The sequence below is a fragment of the Schistosoma haematobium genome, chromosome ZW, assembly GCF_000699445.3.
Source record: "Schistosoma haematobium chromosome ZW, whole genome shotgun sequence".
In the NCBI taxonomy this organism is placed as follows: Eukaryota; Metazoa; Platyhelminthes; class Trematoda; order Strigeidida; family Schistosomatidae; genus Schistosoma; species Schistosoma haematobium.
The window spans coordinates 13885976-13908539 of NC_067195.1; the positions used below are offsets into that span (position 1 = coordinate 13885976).

The window sequence follows — 22564 nt, forward strand, 5'->3', positions numbered from 1 at the left end:
ATGTGTCGCTCGATTTCGTGGATCGGTTGAAGTTAGACATTAATACCATTCAATGCCGGCCGGCTCAGTGATATAATGGTTAAGCGCTCACGCGCGCGAGACTGGAAGGTCCTGGGTTTGAATCTAGCGAGGAAGGATTGTGGATGCGCACTGCCGAGGAATCCCGAAATAAGACGAAACGGCCGTTCAGTGCTTCCGGGTTTTCCATGGTGGTCTAGCTTCAATTGGCTCATGATCTCAACCATTGAAATTACTATAATATCCACAAAAACCTTCTGATATGAATTGAAAACTACTGAAAGACTGAACTTGTAGCTAATGTTTGTGATCATCTTTACCATAAATGGTTGATTTCTATCAAGTGGCTCAGAGAGATTTTTTCCTACCCATATTCTGAAACCCTTAGATTCTATTTGATATGATTTGGTGGATGTATTGCAGAGCAATATTTTTTCAGTACTCCACGGGTTTAAGACGTTCGGCAGTTAATATCATTCATTAACAGGAAGTTGTTTTCAAAGTACCCTACAATCGGTACACGGTCATCTCGTTTCATAAAGAATAGATGAAATCTGGATTGAAGTTGTATTTAGGACATGAGCTTCATCCGATTTCGGACTCATCACCTTGATGTACCAGCGTTTACAACTTCATGTCCACTCCAGGATTCGAATGTGGTTTTAATTTATAAGTTTCACAAAGCAATCTCAATATATTTCCAGTGAATTGAGATTAGAATAATCACTAAATATTTATTCTTCAGACAAATATCAGAGAGAAAATTTGTGGGATCATTACGTTAGTGTAAATCAGAACAAAAGTGGAACAGAGAGCTTATGGCTTGAGATTTAAATTGAAGATGACTAAAGTTACTTCAAATGTGATGTGGATTTAAGTGTTACCCACAACCGCTCTTAAGTTTGCTAGTTCTCGTTTTAAAAAATTATAAAAATAATTTCGAGGACGATGAAGTTTTACATGATAGGCTCCAAATTTAGTCTATTGAAGGTAGATATTTACCCATAGTAAACGTTACTATTTGTTTTATTTAGTGTTGTTCTTTTCTAAAAAGGAATCCAATCTAATCTCGAATGACTTCATTTATTCATTTTATGTATCGACAGACTCATGTTTAAGTGTTTTTCTGTAACATGAATCAAGAATAAGGTGTTGTCTGAGCCAGTTTAGCCGAAAATTTATTTTATCAAATAAATAATACTAAATATAACAATTATTATGAATACTGAATGCAAGAAAATACTAAAATAAAACAGATGTATCAAACATTTGTAAAGATTGGGTTTAATTTACGAGTTATCTTTCTCATCTCAATTAGGTAAACACTACACGGCTATTTTCCCTCCGTCATGAACTTCTCAGCAGTAGTACTGTTCCATCTTCAATCAATTTACAACAGAACAGATGTAAGACAGTTACGCAATATCGTTATTTGATTTAAGTTAGACTTTAACGCTGCTTGATGCCAGTTCAGTAGTCTGAAGATTAAAAGTTTGTTCGCGAAATTCAGGACCCTAGGTTCGAACCCTGGCGGAAGTGCACTGATGATGGGTCTTATAGTTGAACGAGACGGCTACCCAGTGCCTCTACTTTTACAAAAGTAATTTAACTAAGGTCAGCTAATGATTTAAAATCTATTAAATATTACGCTATGGTGCGATTATCATCCAGTTTTATAGATATCAATAGTTTCAATCCAGCGATGTTCGAACTCTAAAAGTTACTAAATGTTCTATCCAACTAAACAAGATTTCAATTAACAGTCAAAAAGGTGAACACCATACAGTCTTGTTTATAATTAAATAGATGAAATCCGGCATTCATGATGTTGGCCTTGTCACGGAATTCACCTTGCTTATTTCTACGAAACATAAATGATATATATATATATATATCACTGAGATCATGGACCGACCAATGTTAGACCACCACTGAAAACTAGGAGGCAATGGACGGCCATTTCTTCCCAGCATTGGGTTCCTCAGAATCTGGCATCCACGATCCTGTACGCAGAACTCCAACCTAGAACTTTCCATCTCGCGTGAACCTTTAACCTCCAGACCACTGAGAAAGCTTAACTTCAACTAATTCACAACAACACTGATCAGTTTATGATTCAAATCAAATTCATCAAACGCCACAACCTCTAGCTGAAAATATATATCTTTTTATTTCATGAAATAAAAAAATAGTTTGATGCTGTTTTGGCTTTAATCAGTGAATCATGTTGACACTTACTTTGATGAATGTGGAAAAGAAAGTAATTTTTATTGGGGAAATTAAATTCAATGAGTCTATTAAATTAATTTTTCTTTCATCATTATTACTACCTTATTACAATATAACTATAATTAGCGTATATTAACAATTACAGGTTTGACTGATAATTCCCATTTAAACATTGAAAATTAAAAATACGAAGTTCAGAGAAGGGATCTATTTTCAACGAATTTATTATCAAACTGTACAATCGTATATATATGAAATTTTTTTCTGTAAAAGTACTAATCCCGTGAAGAAATGTGAACACGAATAACCAAGATGACATAATAGAGAGTTTATAATACTAGTTCCGTAATACGAATCATAACAATAGATTTAGATTTAGTAAGCTTGTAACGAATTATAACATGAATGTAGTAAGAGATGATTAAAATGTTTTTGTTACAATAATTAAAGGTCATTAAAGTTCATAGTGGTGTAAAAATAAATAGGATGATATGATGAGCATTTATGAATAAAATAATGAGAATATAGGACATAAGTAAAGGGGGAATGCAGTAATAATAATAATAATAAATAAGGCCAAGGTAACGATAACGATAGGACATACTTCTCTTGTACGCATACTTCTGGCTTGAGCTCATGGATAGTAAGAGCGTCGGGTATTTTTAAGAGTTGGATACGAAGAAATCTAAGTAGATTTGAACGAATCATATATTCAACCTTAAAATCAAACTGTGCATCAGTAGAATGATTACAGTCGATTAGGTGTTCAGGTATAGAACTCCTAGCTGCTTTCCTCCCACTCTTGTAGAACCAAACTGGGACATGTTCCCGTATTCGAGTTGAAAGAGAGCTCCGGCTACGGCCAATGTACCTTGCTCCACAAGAGCAGGTGAACTGGTAGATGCACATGGAGACGACCAGACGCGGAAGCTTGTCTTCTATGGATACAGAAGATACGTTCCTACTAGCGAAAGTTATTCATCTTACCACATTCATGTTATAATTCGTTACAAGCTTACTAAATCTAAATCTATTGTTATGATTCGTATTACGGAACTAGTATTATAAACTCTCTATTATGTCATCTTGGTTATTCGTGTTCACATTTCTTCACGGGATTAGTACTTTTACAGAAAAAAATTTCATATATATACGGTTGTACAGTTTGATAATAAATTCGTTGAAAATAGATCCCTTCTCTGATTTTCGTATTTTTAATTTTTAAATACAGGTTTATAGATAATCTGCTTAGAGTTGGACTTTAATTGTGTAAAAACCAACGTTTCTACCCAGTTTATCAAACTAAGATAGAGTGAGGTTTCTAAATATAATCCTATTTTCTGTAGCTCACGAACCACTAATTATTTACTGAGATTGAACTGGATGAAACAAACACAGAGATGGTCAATTTATGACTTCTGACTCTGAAAAATAGTTGATAGTGATCATGTATGTTGGTCTATCATGATTGCATCATTTGGTTCTAATAGATCATTTATCTCCATGGATTGAGACGTTATCAGATATAACTCAGAATGGAGATCGATGGAAACGTTACTGTAGATTTTTGTTACATGGTAAATAAAACTTTTAATTGAATGGGATTTGTCTTTGTAAATTTTTTATTAAAGCATATTCTTGTTGTCTCCTTAGTTAATGATTTTACTATTTTTTCTTCTTGTTTCTCCCCATAATATTATCATTTTCTTTCTTAATAGCCAGCTTTTTAAATGTCATGTTATACCAAAGTTTATGTCATAGATAAACAAATGGAAAACAATCAGTGTAGGGGGTTTGTGAAGATGTTTAAATTTTATAGTTTACATCACAAATGGACTATAATTTGAAAACCAGTTAATAGCAGGTAACACTTAACAGATATGTTGTCCTTGTATGATACTTCAAAGGAAGACACATCCACTACGACACTGTGAATCAAACTCAGGATGTCCAAGCATCGTGATAAGCGCTCAACATTTAGACTACGTAGTCCATTCCCATTATCTTACATTTCTAACTCAATGATCTAGACGTCGAGCCCTCACAATGAGACATTCAGTTGCTGGGGTCGATTCTGAGTAAATATCTAGTTGGGCATTGCTGGTTGGTCCCAAACATATGTTTATTACCTCCAAACAGAACCTAAATCTGCAATCTAATAAAGATTAATTTCAAGTGTTTCAATCATCGGATCGATAAACCATCCTTTCAAGATATATGAAGTAAAATACACTGTTTTTGTGATCATAATTTAACTAACTTGAAAAAATATACCGACAACTGATAATCCATCAGAATAAGTAATAGCGGTTTCCATTGTAGCATATTTAGTATTAATAAATACACAATGTAGTTCAGCTGGACAACTTATCCCATTGATCATATGCTCGGAGCCCCAATTATTACCGGATCCCCAATGTAAATGAAATTGTATCAGCTTATATTCTGATGCCAATGGACCACCGGATAATACTACAAAATAATAAAAAAGTAGTTTCATAGAAAAAAGTTATAAATTTTAATTTATATTATATTTTCTAAAATAAGTTTTTAATGAAGTGCTCTAGAATTAGAAATTCCCGACAAAGATACGAACTTCATACCTTTAGAAAAGTTAGTAATTGTTTGGACTCAGTGGCTCAGTAGATAGCACGTCAGTACTTGAAGTGGAAGGCACTGGGTTCGAGTCCCAATGTGGACACCAAAACTGACATGTTTGAAACCGATAGTACTTAGTTCAAGTTACATAATGAGTATCGACCATGATATACAGGTATATATAGCCAACTGTTTCCAACTAGAACAGAAGGCGCTTCCCAGTTTTCATTCCTAGCAACTAACTAGCTCAAAAAATACTTCGAACTAACTGAAAATACACTCGGGATACTTTTGTATTCATGTACACTGATCGATTGTAGTTTTCATAATAACAACACAAAAATACAGAACCTTACAAAAAGAAACCACTTTTAGAAGTTTCATAATTCGTTCTTAATGGTATTTATAATTATTTTTGATATAATCTAAAAATATTGTTATGCTTAAACTAAATAACATTTCACTCAGGAGTGTCAAAACATTTCTACCAAATCAAATTAAATGAGTAGACATTTTTGTAACATAATCTGTCATATTCACATTCGCTTAAGGAAATTTCAAGTATAAGCATTAGATAACGGTTTTCTATAGGCTTTCTTTTCAGTTATAACGGTAAATAAAAAATATACAGATAAAATAAGCAGTGTATAATAGTCTATAGATTATTTTTCATATGTTATCTCATCAGTTAGAAGTAAAACAAAATTGCCAATTAAGCTCAGAGACTAATTTCTTCATACGCTAGTGATTATATATGTAAGTATATACTTTACAATTAACAATAAAATCAATACCAATTACAAAATGGTTATTTATTTAAACACATAAAAATTGGTACAAAGAGGCACCAAACAGATATGCGCCACATAAGTCATTCGATTTATGTGTGGACTGGGATACTGCTCAGGTGCCCAAACCGAAGCATGTGGTTTTCTTAGGGAACCGCACCCGGAGCCTTCGACCTAAAGGTTTAATCCACAAGACAGTGGAGCAACGTAAGGAGATGCGGCCCCATGGTAACCGGTGACCAATAAGTGCTTCATGCGCCATTTGTTTCCTTAGGATCCTGGAGCCCATGTACACCATTAGTGTGGAATCAGGGTTTTCCAACCCCCTAGGTGGATCCTCTGTGTCCACCAACCCTCTTAAAGTGCCGGACATTTGCTTTTTGTCCTCTCAATTTCGTAAACAACAAACCTGCCACTAGAAGGCAGTGAATAGGACTTCCCTGGCAGTGGCTGTATGCACGTGACCATGTGAGAGCATTTCGAGAGGATGAGCTGACTCTCCCCACTCTCGGCTGTACTTGTGCACTGAGGGGTTAGTCAGGATTTTTGACCAAGGGCACAATTCAAAGAGGAAAGAAAACAAGATTATTGCTGTATTTAAATGTACTATAATTATTACTTATTAATTAGATTTTAGCATTGTTTTGAAAAATTACTATGCATTTCATAGTAATCATTCAAGCTTAAACTATATACCCCCATTTAACTGAATTCTAATTAATTTATTCTTTGATATTGTGCTTACCATTGAAAAGTTGAAGAGATCTAGACTTTATCGTGCATGTGGTCAAATTGCTTACTGTTGCAAAATCCTAAACTAGGACAAATTAACCACTCAGTGTCTTTTTATTTTTACGTACGTATATCCAATTGATTGTGATTACAAGTGATTGATTGCTGAGTAGTAGACTAGTGTCAAGGTTTGTCTAATCTTTTAGTGTAAGCGATATTCAGTCACAGAACTAGAAAACATAGCGTTGGTTACCACGTAGTATCAATCAAATTCAAATATCTCAGCCAATCCCACGCCGAACAGCTCAGTGGAAACGTCCCCATATGTAATGCTATACGACACCTGTTTGGACCTATCAAGAAACATCAGTTAAACCAGGATCCCAAGCACATCTTAATGACAAATGTTAACTAGATTTTTTGACGACTAATTAAGACCTCCTGAAGTTCATATTTGTCCATAATAAATGCTATCTTTTTTAATTAGATTTTCTCAAACACTGTTGATTCAACAATGACTGGAAATAGTGTTATGAAAATTTGTGTTAATAAGTCAACTATTATATATACTTATTAGCATAAGCTGCTTTCAGATTAATATATTCTTTCTCAATTAAGAATAGAATTTGTTATGATCTGTATCATAATGCGTGAATGGATAGATAAGAAAACTCTAGCGAAATGACGGGATAAAGACATTTTTCACCATAATGTGAAACCGATTTCGAAGATAAAACTTAAACAAACAAGAATACGATTATCATATGATGATGAAACAAAGGTGAAATTGTATCCATCATATTTTTCCAAGACACCATATGTAGTTCATGGAACTATTTAAACATATTGTGTCGTGCTCATCATATTTAAGAAATGTTGAATTACTTTATGTTTATGGTTGTCATATTCTCAGTTCGAGTGAAATGCTCTTCGTAAACTTTTACCTCTACAATTCATTGGTCACTAAGTAGTGGTAATTAAAGTGTTCATCTTGTTCTTTAGTATCCACCAAGTTCTAACGATTATGTTACAATTAGGTCACTAGTCGAAGTGAACCGACATCACATCCACTGTGTCAAGATCTCAGGTGACTGAAAGCAGTCAGTATGAAACCCTGCCCGAACCAGGCTCCTTAATGTCAAGAACTTGTAATGTTGAGAGAAACGATAATTTTCGGATACACTTATCTTCACATCTTGATAAATCATTACCAACCAATTCAATCCTCGATGGATCTTCAGTAGGACTGAGTTATCTCCAATCGATTAATCATTGAGTAGTAACCAATTTCATGCCTACATTGTTTCGTTGTCAAAATATTTCCTACGCACAATCAATGCACAATTATCAAAACGATATTCTTAAACCATTTTTATTTCATAAAGATCTTATGTTACAATGGAGAGAATTTATATATAAGACGGATCTTGATCGGATTAAGTTGCCCAGTCTTAGAAGAAACAATATTTTTGATTGAGATCATGAACCGATTGATGTTAGACCATCACAATTGGAAACCTGGAAGCACTGGACGGCCGTTCCGTCCTATTGTGGGACTCCTCAGCAGTGCGCATCCACGATCCCGCGAGCGGGACTCGAACCCAGGGCCTTCGGTCTCGCGCGCGAACGCCTAACCAACTGGACCACTGAGCCGGCATCCAGTGGTGACAGTTTCTAACATCAACCAATCCACGAAATTGCGCGACCAACTTCCGTTGTACTGAGGTAGATACCTGTCTCTACCCGACAAGGATTAGCTCCACTGGTCACGGCTTCTCACTAGAACTCCGAGAATTCCCTCACGAAGCTAGTCACTAGTGAGCACATGTTGATTACTAGTATACGGGTTGTGGAGATTATTAAGTTTTTGATTGAGATCATGAACCGATTGATGTTAGCAAAAGATTTTATGGAATCCAATGATATTTAACTAAGTGTTTGACTAACTGATGTAAGGCCACTTACTATCGTTTGGTCTACCAAACTGGATTTAAATTGAGGACATGTTATTTTTTATAAGTTAGAATTTTCAATATTTTTTTATTTTGAGATATCCTCCTATATGATTATAATTTGGAATGGATCACATTTAGTTTAATGTATTGTGCGATTTATTGATTTAATGATAATTATCACATACACCAATATAAGTTCCCTACGCTTCGTAAACTATTCTATTTCTCTTCAGTAAACCACAGTTGTGATAACTACAGGGGCATCACTCTTCTCTCAATACCGGGAAAAGTCTTCAACAGGGTATTGTTAAACAGGATGAAGGACTGCGTAGACGCCCAACTTCGTGACCAACAGGCAGGATTCCGTAAAGATAGATCGTGTACAGACCAAATCGCAACTCTACGGATCATTGTGGAACAATCAATTGAATGGAATTCATCACTCTACATCAACTTCATTGACTACGAAAAGGTATTTGATAGCGTGGACAGAACAACACTATGGAAACTTCTTCGACACTACGGCGTGCCTCAGAAGATAGTCAATATCATACAGAATTCATATGATGGATTAAACTGCAAAATCGTGCATGGAGGACGGTTGACAAAGTCGTTCGAAGTGAAGACCGGTGTCAGGCAGGGTTGCTTACTCTCACCCTTTCTCTTTCTCCTAGTGATCGACTGGATCATGAAGACGTCAACATCTGAAGGGAAACACGGGATACAGTGGACATCTAGGATGCAGTCGGACGATCTAGACTTCTCAGATGATCTGGCCCTTCTATCTCAAACGCAACAACAAATGCAGGAGACGACCAGTGTGGCAGCAGCCTCAGAAGCAGTAGGTCTCAATATACACAATGGGAAAAGCAGGATTCTCCGATACAACACAGAATGCACCAATCCAATCACAATTGACGGAGAAGATTTGGAAGATGTAAAAACCTTTACGTATTTGGGCAGCATCATTGATGAACAGGGTGGATCTGATGCAAATGTGAAGGCGCGGATCGGCAAAGCAAGAGCAGCATATTTACAACTGAGGAACATCTGGAACTCAAAGCAACTGTCAACCAACACCAAGGTCAGGATTTCCAATACAAATGTCAAGACAGTTCTACTGTATGGGGCAGAAACCTGGAGAACTACGAAAGCCATCATCCAGAAAATACAGGTGTTTATTAACAATTGTCTACGCAAAATACTTCAGATCCATTGGCCGGACACTATTAGCAACAACGTACTGTGGGAGATAACAAACCAGATCCCAGCGGAGGAAGAAATCAAGAAGAAGCGCTGGAAGTGGATAGGACACACATTGAGGAAAGCACCCAACTGCGTCACAGGACAAGCCCTCACATGGAATCCTGAAGGCGAAAGGAGAAGAGGAAGACCGAAGAACACATTACACCGGAAAATGGAAATAGACATGAGAAAAATGATTAAGAATTGGATGGAACTAGAAAAGAAGGCCCAGGACAGAGTGGGTTGGAGAATGCTGGTCAGCGGCCTATGCTCCATTGGGAGTAACAGGCGTAAGTAAGTAAGTAAACCTCAGTTGCAGTTTGCGTAATTATATGCTTGATTTTCATTAATTCTTTTAGTTCACAATATTAGACCATTATTTCGGTAAACATACACTCAAGTAATATATATATGATTACCCCTTTTTCCACAGAAGATGAATCATACCATTTCACCATTATATAAATTAATTACGAATTATCTTAAGCTGGTCTAATTCGTTCTGCACTTAATTAACAAATGAATAACTATAGAAAATTGTTATTTTATGCTTCCATGAACATTAAAATATCCACAAAAAACAGCGATTATTTAATTCGGTAGGGGGGTTTGCGGAGGTTGTAATATTTTTAACAGTTGAATAGACTAGTCGATCTAAGGTAAATCAGATATTTATATACTATAATGTGTACAATGTTTATACACCTGCCCAGCTGACATAAAATATCAGTTGTAAAACATTTAGTGTCTTATAAATATAATTACTATTCTAGAAGATATATATATATTCATAATTGATTGATCACTGGGTGGGGATCAATGTCATGTGTGTCAAGTCCTTCTTAGTGCAGATAGAATATTATCGATCAAGTTGCAATGTGGCCACTAATCTAGGTGACTCGACACTGCGTGCACTATGTTGACATAAGATGGTGGTTGGAGGCAGTCAACAGGAAACCCTGGACTCGGGTTTTGTGCTGCCTGGCACTCATCAGCAAGGTGTCCAACGCATTTTTTCAAGTACAGATTTCTGTACTTGACTCTGATCTTATGAACTTACAAATAACTTTGAGTTATCTATGTTCATTCTGTATATTTGTATGTTGCTGTCACAGAGATCAACTTTGAAAATTTCTTCTTGATATGAGATGTAAACTTGTGTAGATGTAGGTTCGAAGAAAGCTAGGAACGAATAAATCATGATGGAGATGAGTTGTGTTAATAGGTGAGGACCATTTGATTGTGGTTTGCATCATTATCATAACCAATAGTTGGTAATGTCTTGTATTATGGTTAAGTGTTGATCATAATAGCACATATGTACTCACTCTTTATCTTTGCTTAGATCGTAAGTTTGTAAGTTGACCGATACTTCACTGTCTTAGAAGTTCACTTCTCGAAGCATCATATTAATGCCTAATCTTTTATACTACTACAACTACTTCTACTGCTCTTCCGTGTGTCTGGATTATTTCATTTCATTGTACTGATGTGGTTTAGTAACGTAAACCAACGTATTAGTGTTAGATTCTCCTTTGTTGATGACTAAATGAGTTTTAAAATCAACTATAGAAAAGCAATATTCTATTTAAATCACCTAAAATGAAGTAGAATTAATGTATAGACAATGATTTGAATTTTACTGTTATTATGTCAAGTTTTCTATTCATTAGCTTGATTTTATGCAATTTTAAATACGTGAGTTTTTTTTAATTTAATAATTTACCTTAACCTTCCTTTTTTGGTATTCACATGAAATATTAGCTCACATTTTGTTTTCCATTCTCCTATGATGATGAATTATCTTTTTATTTAACTGAATGATTTATTGAAGTGAATTAAAACTAGAGAACAACTGATAAATTAGAGGGTAGTGGAGAACTGATTAATGTTAATTTGGAATTATTTTAGTGTGTACACTTCAACAGGGATCGAATTTATAACCCTATCGATTTTGGCCCCAGTTTACTATCTGAAAACTGTTCCATCGAAATCTAGTCAGTTAATTAACTTGGGATATTACTGTAGTCATTACTGAATACCAATAATGATGACTCATCCTACTTCGAATATAGTTACTCTTTTTCACTTATAATTTCTTCATGAATCCATCTCAAATTTAGCCATCACTGATGAACACTTGATCATAGTTTAGTTGATGGTTTGTACATATTAATTAGATTCTAAGTATCGTTGAAGAAATATCCCAAAGTAGAATGTAAAAACTGTTTAATACTCCTATAACTATCAATAGATTTTTAGTCAATTTCAAGTTATAATAAAAACAATCTTCATACTTTAAATTAATTAATGAAGAAAAAAAGCTTCATGAGATGATATTATCAGAATTCTTTGTTTGTTTTATTTTTATTTTTTTGGGGGGTAGAGGTAGGGATTTCATGAAGTGATAAATTGTGTGTTATCAAATCAGTGTAAAAGTAATGTGAACACTTTTAAGGTAAATTATAAAGTACTCTAACTAATAAGTATAACTATTATCAAAATAAGATAATTTGGTAGTAGTAGTAGTAGTTGTTGTTGTTTTTCAAAAAAACCCATTAACCTATCAGATGACAAGTTAATTAACAATACAATTTTATCTACAGTAATTAATCAAATTTATTTATAGAGACGTTGTTCGTTTAGAAAACACTAGCTCTTGGAGTAAGAAAATTATGTTTTTTTAAAATTTTAGTATAACTATGATTTCAAGGTAAATTGTTATGATTTACACAAGTTAGAAAATGATTTATTAAAAGTAAAATCAAGAATTATTGAACAATAACTAACTCTTAATTCATTTTCGTATTGGTCTTCGGAATCTTCCCACTGATGTTTAGGACGGCAGTTTATCAGTCTCTTATTAGCATATGTGCATAATGTGCGTACTGCCTCGATATTGCTTTAATTCATAAGCATTATAAGCAAAGATAGATAGTGGTTAGCAGTGGAATCCAAGACGCGTGTTTCGTCCTATTTAGGATTCGTCAGCTGGATGTACTTGTATCTCGAGTTGATGTTCACTCTGGGACTCGAACCCAGTACCATTCGCTTCAAACGCCATCACGTTACCCACTTAGCTAATGAGTTTACATAGCCACTAGCTTGTGGGATGAGGGGGTGAAGTTTTAATTCATCACTGCATATAATGTTAGTGATTCACGGCAATATCGAGGCAATCCGGACAGAATGTATACATGTCAAATAGAGACTGCTCAATTGCAATCCAAAACATCAATGGGAGGATTCAAACGACCAATACGAAAATGAATTAAAAATCCCCCGCTCATTCCACAAGCTAGTGGCTATCTAGACTCATTAGATAAATGGATAACGTGATGGCGTTTGAAGTGAATAGTACTAGGTTTGAGTCTTAGAGTGAACATCAACTCTGGAGTGCATGTACATCCAGCCGATGAGTCCCAAATAGGACGAAACGCGAGTCCTGGATTCCGTTGTTAGCCACTATCTATCTCTGTTAACAAGTAACTCTGTCTTATCTACTTTATTCGAAGATTTACACTGGAGACATTCGACTTTTATTCGAGTGATTCTTCCTCATAAATGTAATCAGTTATAAGAAATATGAACAAGGATATTAATATATTTTGCACATATCACTTTTTGCCTTGTATTGATGATAGTAATAATAACAGTAAGAAGGTTTAGTTTGGTCAAGAATTTCAAGACAACTACAAATGTGTATCATTTTTAAAGAAAACAATAACAAACGCTTCAACGAAGTAGCTCTGAATTCATTTTATTTTATTATTTAATCATCATCTGGTCGTATAATCTGAGATACATATAAAAAGGACTGAAAATACCCACACAAAAGACTCTAGTTTTGGGGTTATTTTGTGCACTTATCGGCATACTATAGCAAATAATTTGACAAATTTAAGAGATTGTGTACATATTTCTTACATAGAAGAACACTACACAATGTTGATCTTACCATTGATATTGCTATCTTTGTTCTTGCCCTCTTCATGACTTAAAAGTTTGGAATTTCAAAAAAATAATACTTGGAATTTACAGACAACAACTTATGTTTCAGACTACACAGATTTGTAATTGACCCGTTTCGAAAAGCGTTTTCTAACTCAGTATATATCTGGAATATTATCGAACATACGTTCTACAATATATAAGCTAAAGCATATCCACCCATTATATAATCATTATCCAACTTTTTAATTGTCATTAGCGAAATCAATGGATCTAAATTGACAATTGGATAATTTATTTTAATTGACTATTGATATGATTAGATACGAACAAAACATAGTATTTCATCATTCATTACATTAGGAAGTAAATGGCCTTCACTTGTCATAGCTTTAAATAATTGATTTGTTAAATGACTTCTGACAATGTCAATTCTTTTATTCAACATTTTGTAAATAATCATGTTATTTTGTTTTCAGCCTCGTCTCTGATCTGAAATCATTAAGATCTTAAATCAATAATCTGGTCTCTCGGGCAGACAACACCATCTTGCATAGTTTCATTCCATTTTATCTATTCAGTAGTATTCCTTACTTTTATTTCAATAACCGAAAATTCACTCATAGCACCACAAAATCGTAATTTATATCTGATATTACGGGATGAAAGTCAAAATTAGATTGATTTACTCATTATGATTTTTGGTCAACATTACTTCAGCTTTAATTCAATGAAGTATGTTAAACGCACTAATCTGATTCTAATTCATTTTTAATAGCGATACAGTTCACATTATTCCGTAATGAAAAATGTCTCCTGTTTCAACAAATCTTCACAATCTATTTGTCTGGATTGTAACTTCCAAAGTCTAAGTGTTTCCTTCATAGAGTTAACATATTTGATATTGTTATGACTGGTGGTCGACTGTTATGACTGCGTCGCCAATTGTTATATCTGTCGTCGCAATCGTTTATCACTTATAATTATAAGGCGAGGAAAATCTACAGTTCCCATGACGCGAAATTACGAACACAAAGACTGGTATAAGTGAAGATTTGTTAATCCCAAAACACGAAGACGACGACCCTAGTCAAAAATACACTCATTTATATATTGATTCATACACCCAGTTTGATTGATAATTAGAATAAAATGACATATATGAACAATACTTACAGCTATGACAAATCACATGCTGCATGTCATGTTGAGCATAGTTCAGGTCAATTGAATACAAAAATATCGTACATTATACAGAATAAAGAGTCATACGGGAAAACAAAATCTTCATATCACGCTTACTACGATACATGTAAACGAGCCTATAGCATTTCTATTCTTTAGCAAGAATATTCATATGGATTATTGAATACAAATCCAGTGATTTATATTCTTGATTTTAATCAGTTATCAATATAGGTAGATCATCAAGCGGACACTGATGCTGGCAGTCTGACGTTAAAGGTACATCAGCTCTATAGTTACTGCTTCTCACTAGAACACGCCATGTATTTTTCGCAAAGCAAGTCTTACATAATATATACATAAATATTTGATTTCTTAATATTTATTCAATTTCAAAACGGTTCTTATCATCAACACCAGTCTAAATATTATTTTATGATAGTTTTCTTTAAAATGTCCATAACCTTGAAGTAGTAAGACTATTATAATAAACAACAATAAATTCTTTTATCTAAAGTAACTTGACTATTTCGTTAAAGCATACGTACAACATGTGAATTACACTTTTTCTGTTGGAAGCCGAAATGTAATTAAGAATTTTCTTGATCATTAAAATGTCGATATCTAATCAGGATTAATGGAAAGTAATTAGAACCAACCTAATCGTTCTATTATAGAATATATATTATAGAACTGTATAGAATTTAGCCCTACACAACTTAATTTTACTCTACTTATACAAAATTGTGTCGTTTAACCTCATACAAATATATATACTCTAACGACAAGTGAATGAATATGCATTCGACTGATTAGTTCCATTGAATACCTGTATTACTCATTTAAGAAATTTTGCTGTAAATTTTAAAAAATCTAGCTTTAAATTATATGAGATTAGTTACAGCTTCTAGATAACAAATAACTTTAAAAGTGACCATATCTACCCTAGCTCATTTTGTATACAGTTGAAGGGAAAAAGAAGCAAATAATACAAAAAAAAAACAAGTCAAGGTTTTCGAAAAAAATTAGCTATCTAGTATTAAGTTTTCAAACCGCCATAAATTCACCCTTATAATGTAAAAATAACTCAAATTTTATTGAATAGCAAAGTCATGTGCGTCTGACTCATGTAATCATTTAACCGGTTCCAATGAATTATTATTATTTCTTAAATAGCATTGGCATTTCAAAGTTATTCATTATATTTTCAAGGGATTTTTTGTTGTTTCTATGCTTAATTATTAATAATAGTAATAAAATATGTGTTTATTTAGTTATTTAAACAGCATAAACAACAAACTTTAGTCAGTATATAAGATTTGGCAAAATTAGATAAAGCGTAAAATGATATTATCAGACTAAAATATATATTTTGTATATTAGTTATTTTTGGCGTGATATACTTTCTTGTATTAAAAGGCTTATAATAGATAAGTGTACAGACCAAATCGAATCATACATAACAAGAAATAAATAAATGTTGAACTATGAATTCATCCAAATTTTTTGTTTGTATTTTAAACCAAAATACTCATTGAGACATAAGTAGTTGAATAAATATGTATTCTTTCAGTGATTTCATTATAATAATTTCAATTACATAATGAAGATAAAAATGCATCCATTAAGTTTGAGGTGTTTCAAATTCATTGTGATGATGAATTTGTTTGTTTCAATTGAATAATTAGTTTTTACAATATTTTCTATTATTAAATTCCTTATATGCCAACCTATAGCGCATTTTTAATTTTTATCCGCTCCAAGTGAGTTCAAGAATACTCTCATCCGTGGTTGTGTAGGGGCAACACCTCATATAAGCGAAGTATACAAGTAGAAAAATCGTTGAAAATTATTCATTCGATTGAGTCAAACTAAACATTCGTAACAACCTATGTAGTGGATACGCAACTATTGGAACCAGAGAATTTCCTTTTCTCTTCCCCCATGATAATAATAATATGATAATAATATTAATAATAATCACCCTATTCAGCACCTAAGTTTGATTAAAGTGGATAGCTTGCAGCACAAATCGTGCAATATCCTAACTTATATTTACTGAACTTCACTTCCGCAATATCATGGTAAACAGTTTAGTTCTGTAACTATGATTCTTTGTCTAGTCTCTATGCCAGTTTTGAATTATCATTTGAGGTCCTGTAGCAGTCACGTTGCTATCCTTTACACACATATAATACCTATTGTGTTTTTACTAACTTGTTATCCTGATCGAGCCATTATTATCAAATATACATTATTATTTTAAAGTTGAAAATATATTTGCGAATGCAGAACCTCAATATTTAGATCCCCAGAAAGCTATGTTTCTTTCCTAAACCATGCTATCTTGTTTAAAATTCCATTTCTGAGTAACAAAACTCCACTAGGAGACAAAAATAGATTTATCTCATTTTTTCAATGGATATAATCTGTTTGTTTGGTAGTTTTGGGTAAATTTGCATTTTAAAATGCAGAATTAGTTGATGATAGACCACACCGTTTCTCACATTAGAACCAAATCATTACTAGTTAAGATCAAAGAAGATACGTTTAATATCCTTTGTCTTTGTTTAAACCCCCACGACGAGTAACAGGCGTAAGTAAGTAAGTCTTTGTTTGAGACAAAATCAGTCGGCTCCATTTGATTATAAGTTAACTTGGGCAAAACTTTATTTATTACCTAAAGACATCTGAGATCGAGATATTCTACACCATTAATTAAAATGGAGGTAGTTCATAAAATATGTATAAATTTCAAGTGAAATTGTGTTTTTAACATGCAAAAACCCCATAGAGAATTGTATTTATCAGTTTTATGTCCAGACAATTAGATGAAGTAATAACACGTGAGCATAATGCTGTGACTTTATTTGGCGATTAGCCCTCAAATACTGTTGATAATGTTATTATTCATATTTTTAAAACATTTAGTTAGGGTATGATGGTTACATTTGGTCTACTGTATTATCAGCGATCATTATTTATGAATTACAAAGCAATTTAAGAGAAAGTAAATGACTGGTGTTAGAGATATTTCAAAGGCTACAAAATGTGATACTAATATCATATGTGACTGAAAGACTATTTTTCAATGGATTCTGTATTTTGGTTTTATTTTAAACCTCACAACTTGTTAAACTGAGCATCATTTAGTGAATAAATAGGACAAAAACTTGTCTTCTGCTCTTAACTGCATTAATACATATTTTAACTTAGTCTATACTATTACATAAAAATGTTAGTTATTATCACTTGAAAATGTACATCCGTGGCTAATGACTTCGTTAGACCCATGGAACAACTGAACGTAAAATAACAACATACTATTATCTGGGAGTCTTAACAATAGCTTTGGTGTTGACTTCACCTGAAAAGTATTTTTTACGGGATGTATAAATAAACAATTTATGGGGGATTGTTTTCTTTTTACTTGTAAATGTTGTATATATATAAAGTTCCATACTTCAAAGCATAAAAGCAGTGTAAAATGTAAATGTATTCACTGCTTTTGTTAGTCATAACAGCTCTTGACTATAGCCCGAAAGCAATGATTTTAGGAAAAATAGTAGGTAGCGTTTACGTTCGTATGATTATTGTTGAATATCGTTTGTCTTCAAGCAGACAGAGTGACAGGTACGAACCTAGGTTGCAAAGTATCACTATTGGCTAGATAAGTACTTCAAAAGGACCCACTTGCCAGGAGTTTCAAAAGCAATGTCTTTATTAAAGCTCAGAAGAGAATACAAAACAAATATGGGTCTTTCATATCTACAAAGCGGGAGCTTTCTCATAAACTAAAGATAATTAATGAGAAACGACACAGTTTCAAAGAAATGTACTCGAACGACGACCATATATCTGGGCAAACGCCGAAGAGATCCCTTAACTAGCATCTCATGAACTCTTGTCAATAATCAGGTGGGAAATACATATAATTTATTTTGATTTGTAATTTTAGAGAACAGAACAATCATGATACACATTTCTGTAACTAAAGAATACACCTATGTCGTATAAAAAGAACCAACACGCTAACATCTGGCGCAATGGATACATCAACAATAATCAGCCTACAGAAGTTTATTAGGCTTCCGACTCACTAATAACTAAAACTACATAGACGGTTTATTTTCAAAATATGCGATGTTAAGGTCAACGACTTCTCTAAGACCTTGTAAAGAGAAAACACACCATTTAATGAGACGATCTAACAATGCAGCAAAAAATGAATAAATAACAGGTTAATTTTTGAGTTAAGTTTAAAATATAACTGATGAAACAGTGATACCTTTCCAACGTTCACTGCCAGTCCATACAGAGATGTGCGATGACACGTTATGAGATATTTTTATATTACTTTATGTAAATTAGATCACTTTAACAGTAGTCTCGTTAAATATACTTTTGTATATGTGATGTTGAGAATAGCAACGGACGTTTTGGACACTTTATTTTTAGTGAGAATATTCCTAAATACATCTTTTCCAGATTTTCAGTTTCAACAAATCCTTTATGGAAACTTCCAAATAGGAATCAGCAGAGAATAAATACATTTCAAGAAAAACATCAATGATTCGAATTTATTATAAACCAAAACAAACTTCATGTTATTAAGAGTGAAACCTTCATGATTTACCTGCGTTTCCTTTCACTTCGACTGAGAAATTGTGGTCTTTAACGTGTAAAGTTTGGTTTTGAAGTCCATTTAAGTCCACATTTATTGGAGCCAGTGATTCGTCAAGCCTCATTGACATTGTGTTTAAGTTGATTGGGGATTGCTTTGTTCCTCCAGCATTAGGAAAGCGTAACACCCATGTATGAGGGCCTTAATATGTATTTATAGTAAAACTTTTTTTACCATTTTTCTCTCCATAGTCATATGACATCTTTTGTGCTTAACGTGCGAGACGTTTTCGGGGAACGAAAAGCCATACTAACCTATAGCTTATTAAATACGTCCAAAATGACCTTGTAACAAAAATAGCTGACTAAAACACAACAGGGGTTATTCTCATTTCGGCATGAAGAATACGTTAAGCTATGGGTTCTTTTGCCCATGTCAGGTGTTATTGAGTACTTTGAATATCTCTGTTTATAAGCTGTGAACAGCATTTTTGACGCCACTTGTCAATTTTCGTGTTTGTGCTCATTACATAGCTTTAATCCCAGTTTATTAGTATTTTGATATAGTTACTGTTAGCTATCTGGGTGGATGATAAGTCAGGTTTGATGTGGCTATTTGTATTGGAATTCAAGTAAGTGAAGTGCACTAATTGACACTGATAGCCGGGTACTCACATGGTAATTGTCACAAACAGTTACGCATTAAAACTATCGGTATGCCTCCCATGAAATTACAATGAAGACAAAAATAACGATCATGCAAGAATTTATTGATACCTCATTACTGATGGTAAAGGATGAACAACATTCGCTGCACAAAAACAAGTTTACAAGTTCTATGTATAGTTAAGTTAAAGTACAACTGAAAAGACCTTCTTATGGTAAATAGAGTTCCCATCACGTCCTCACACCTTCCTATATTCCGAGATATGATTTCTCCGTAAACTAGACTACACAAAAATAAGCATTGGAGAAACTGGAGTTCAAACAAGTTATTGACGATTCTTAACTAATAGTTGTTGACTTTTCTCCTCACAATCATCACTAACCGCTTACCATATTTATCCACAATCTGTTGTTAGTTTATTTCCTGGTTTCTTTAAATCTGTACCTACTGTGTCTTTAGCGTGGAGAACGAAACGGTTCTGTTAGTATATATATATGTGCTTTCCATCGACTACAGTTTCTAAGAATATGAATAACTATGGGGTTTATACTTCTTAATTGGTTGAAATTACCTTTTAGAGTTCATTTTCTTATGTATGCCAGAAGCACATGAAAACAAGTATACTGGGATATAACACACATTGAACAGTCACACTCATAAAAGCTTACATCTACCTTATTAGGCCTGCTGCAATCAGTCATAAACATCCAATCACTGTCTTTATATTCCAAATAGAAAAAGCACAACCTTTTCAATTTCGTTAAAACCTCCCTCCATGCAAAAATATCAAGTTGGCTAACTATTCGAAGTAATCGTAGCACCTACCGGCCCTAACATGTCTTCACCAGTTACTCTTACCGATGTTATGGTATTCTATCGGAATAACTTGTAAATACATTTGTCCAAACTATCATTTTTCCGTACATATCTTTTTTGATGGTTCAATGACTTCACATAATTATTGGTGTTGTTAACAAAAGTCAAAACATATGCACTGAACTCTGCGGCCGACATTGTTTAACAAGACATACAATACCTAGAAACATACTATCCGATTCGCATGACCGTTTGGTAAATCATTTTAAAACACTGATTTACTCTGCAAAATAAATACGTTTCAAGCAATCATTCCAACAGTTTCGGCGGTTACTATTTCTCTGAAGTAATTGCTTCCTTATGCCTATTATCCCTCATGGAGGAGCATGGGCCACCCACCAGCTTTCCCCATCCAACCCTGTCCTGGACAACCCTTTTCAATTGGTCCTAGTTACTATTCATTCTTTTGATTTCTGCACCCAATTCCCGACGCAATATGTTCCATGGTCTTTCTCTTCCCCTTCAAAATTCCAAGTTAGCGTTTGCCTCGTGATGCAGTTTGGTGATTTAGGTAATAAATGTCCTATCTACTTCCAACGCCTTCTTTTACTTTCCTCTAAGGCTGGAAGTTGGTTTGTTCTATCCCACAGTAGGCTGTTGCTGATGGTGTCTGGTCAACGGATATTGTGTATCTTGCGCAGACAATTGTTCATCAATACCTCTACCTTTTTGGTGATGGTTGAGGTAGTTCTTCACGCTTTAGCCTTATATAGTAGGGCTGTCTTGATGTTCGTATCAAAGATTCTGAATTTGATATTGGTTGAGAGTTGTTTTGAGTTCCACGTGTCCTTGAACCGTAGGCATGGGGCCCTTGCTTTGCCAATCCTCACGTTTACCTCCACATTCGATCCTCCTTGTTCATTGATCGTTTTGCCCAAGTACGTAAACGTTTCCACCTCTTCTACAGCTTCACCGTCAAGTGTGACTGGGTTGGTGTTCTCTGTGTTCTGTTTCAGGATCTTGCTTTTTTCCTTTTGTATGATAGGGCCTGCTGATGCAGAGGCTGCTGATGTACTATTTGTCTTGACCTGCATTTGTCTATGTGTATGGGATAAAAGTGCCAGGTAGTCTTTGAAGTCCAAATCATTTACTGGCATCCAACCTGTCCATATTATTACATACTTCCCCTTAGATGTGGAGGTCTTCATAACACATTCAACCACCAGAAGAAAGAGAAACGAGGAGAGTGAGCAACCTTGTCTGACACCAATCGTCGCCTAGAATGTATCCGTCAGCTGTCCTTCATGCAAAACTCTGCAGCGCAGTCCGTCGTATGAATTTCGTATGATACTGAAGATCTTCTTGGGTATAAAGTAGTGCCAAAGAACGTTCCACAATGTTCTTCTATCCAGCTGTCAAACGTATTCTGACAGTCAAGGAAGTTGGTGCATAGTGATGAATTCCATTGAAATGATCGCTTAACAATGATCTGTAACAACTTGGGTTTATTATTTAAGAGTTGACCTCAAACAACCAAGTATATATCAAAACAATAGAGCTCAAGTTGCTTATTTCGTATAGGCATCACATTCTCTGTTATCTTATATCGAATGTTGAAAATCTTTGTGTATCTGAACAGGTTGTAAGATTCATCTTGAATGTTTTGTGTGTGAAAATCCCTCCACGTATACACTTGTAGTTTGTTCCTATTGATTTCTTTAGTTGTACATTTTGATAGTCTTTTTGATTCTATTTGA

General features: G+C 34.0%; 1 protein-coding gene across 3 annotated transcripts in view; it reads right to left on the minus strand.

Moving 5' to 3' along the window:
* CA1 (carbonic anhydrase) overlaps positions 1–19669 on the minus strand; it is a gene marked incomplete at its 3' end in the record, with an annotated part of 44966 nt that extends 25297 nt beyond the window's left edge. For 2 of the 3 annotated variants that reach the window (XM_051210463.1, XM_051210464.1), the window contains exons 1-3: positions 19560–19669; positions 19338–19526; positions 4508–4719 (exon numbers count right to left, since the gene is read on the minus strand). In XM_051210463.1, coding sequence (XP_051070458.1) covers positions 4508–4719; positions 19338–19526; positions 19560–19587 — 429 coding nt within the window. In that variant the 5' untranslated portion in view covers positions 19588–19669. Of the gene's footprint in view, positions 1–4507; positions 4720–19337 lie in introns of all 3 variants that reach the window. The other variant, XM_051210462.1, reaches the window with a different exon arrangement.
* Positions 19670–22564: the final 2895 nt, after the last annotated feature.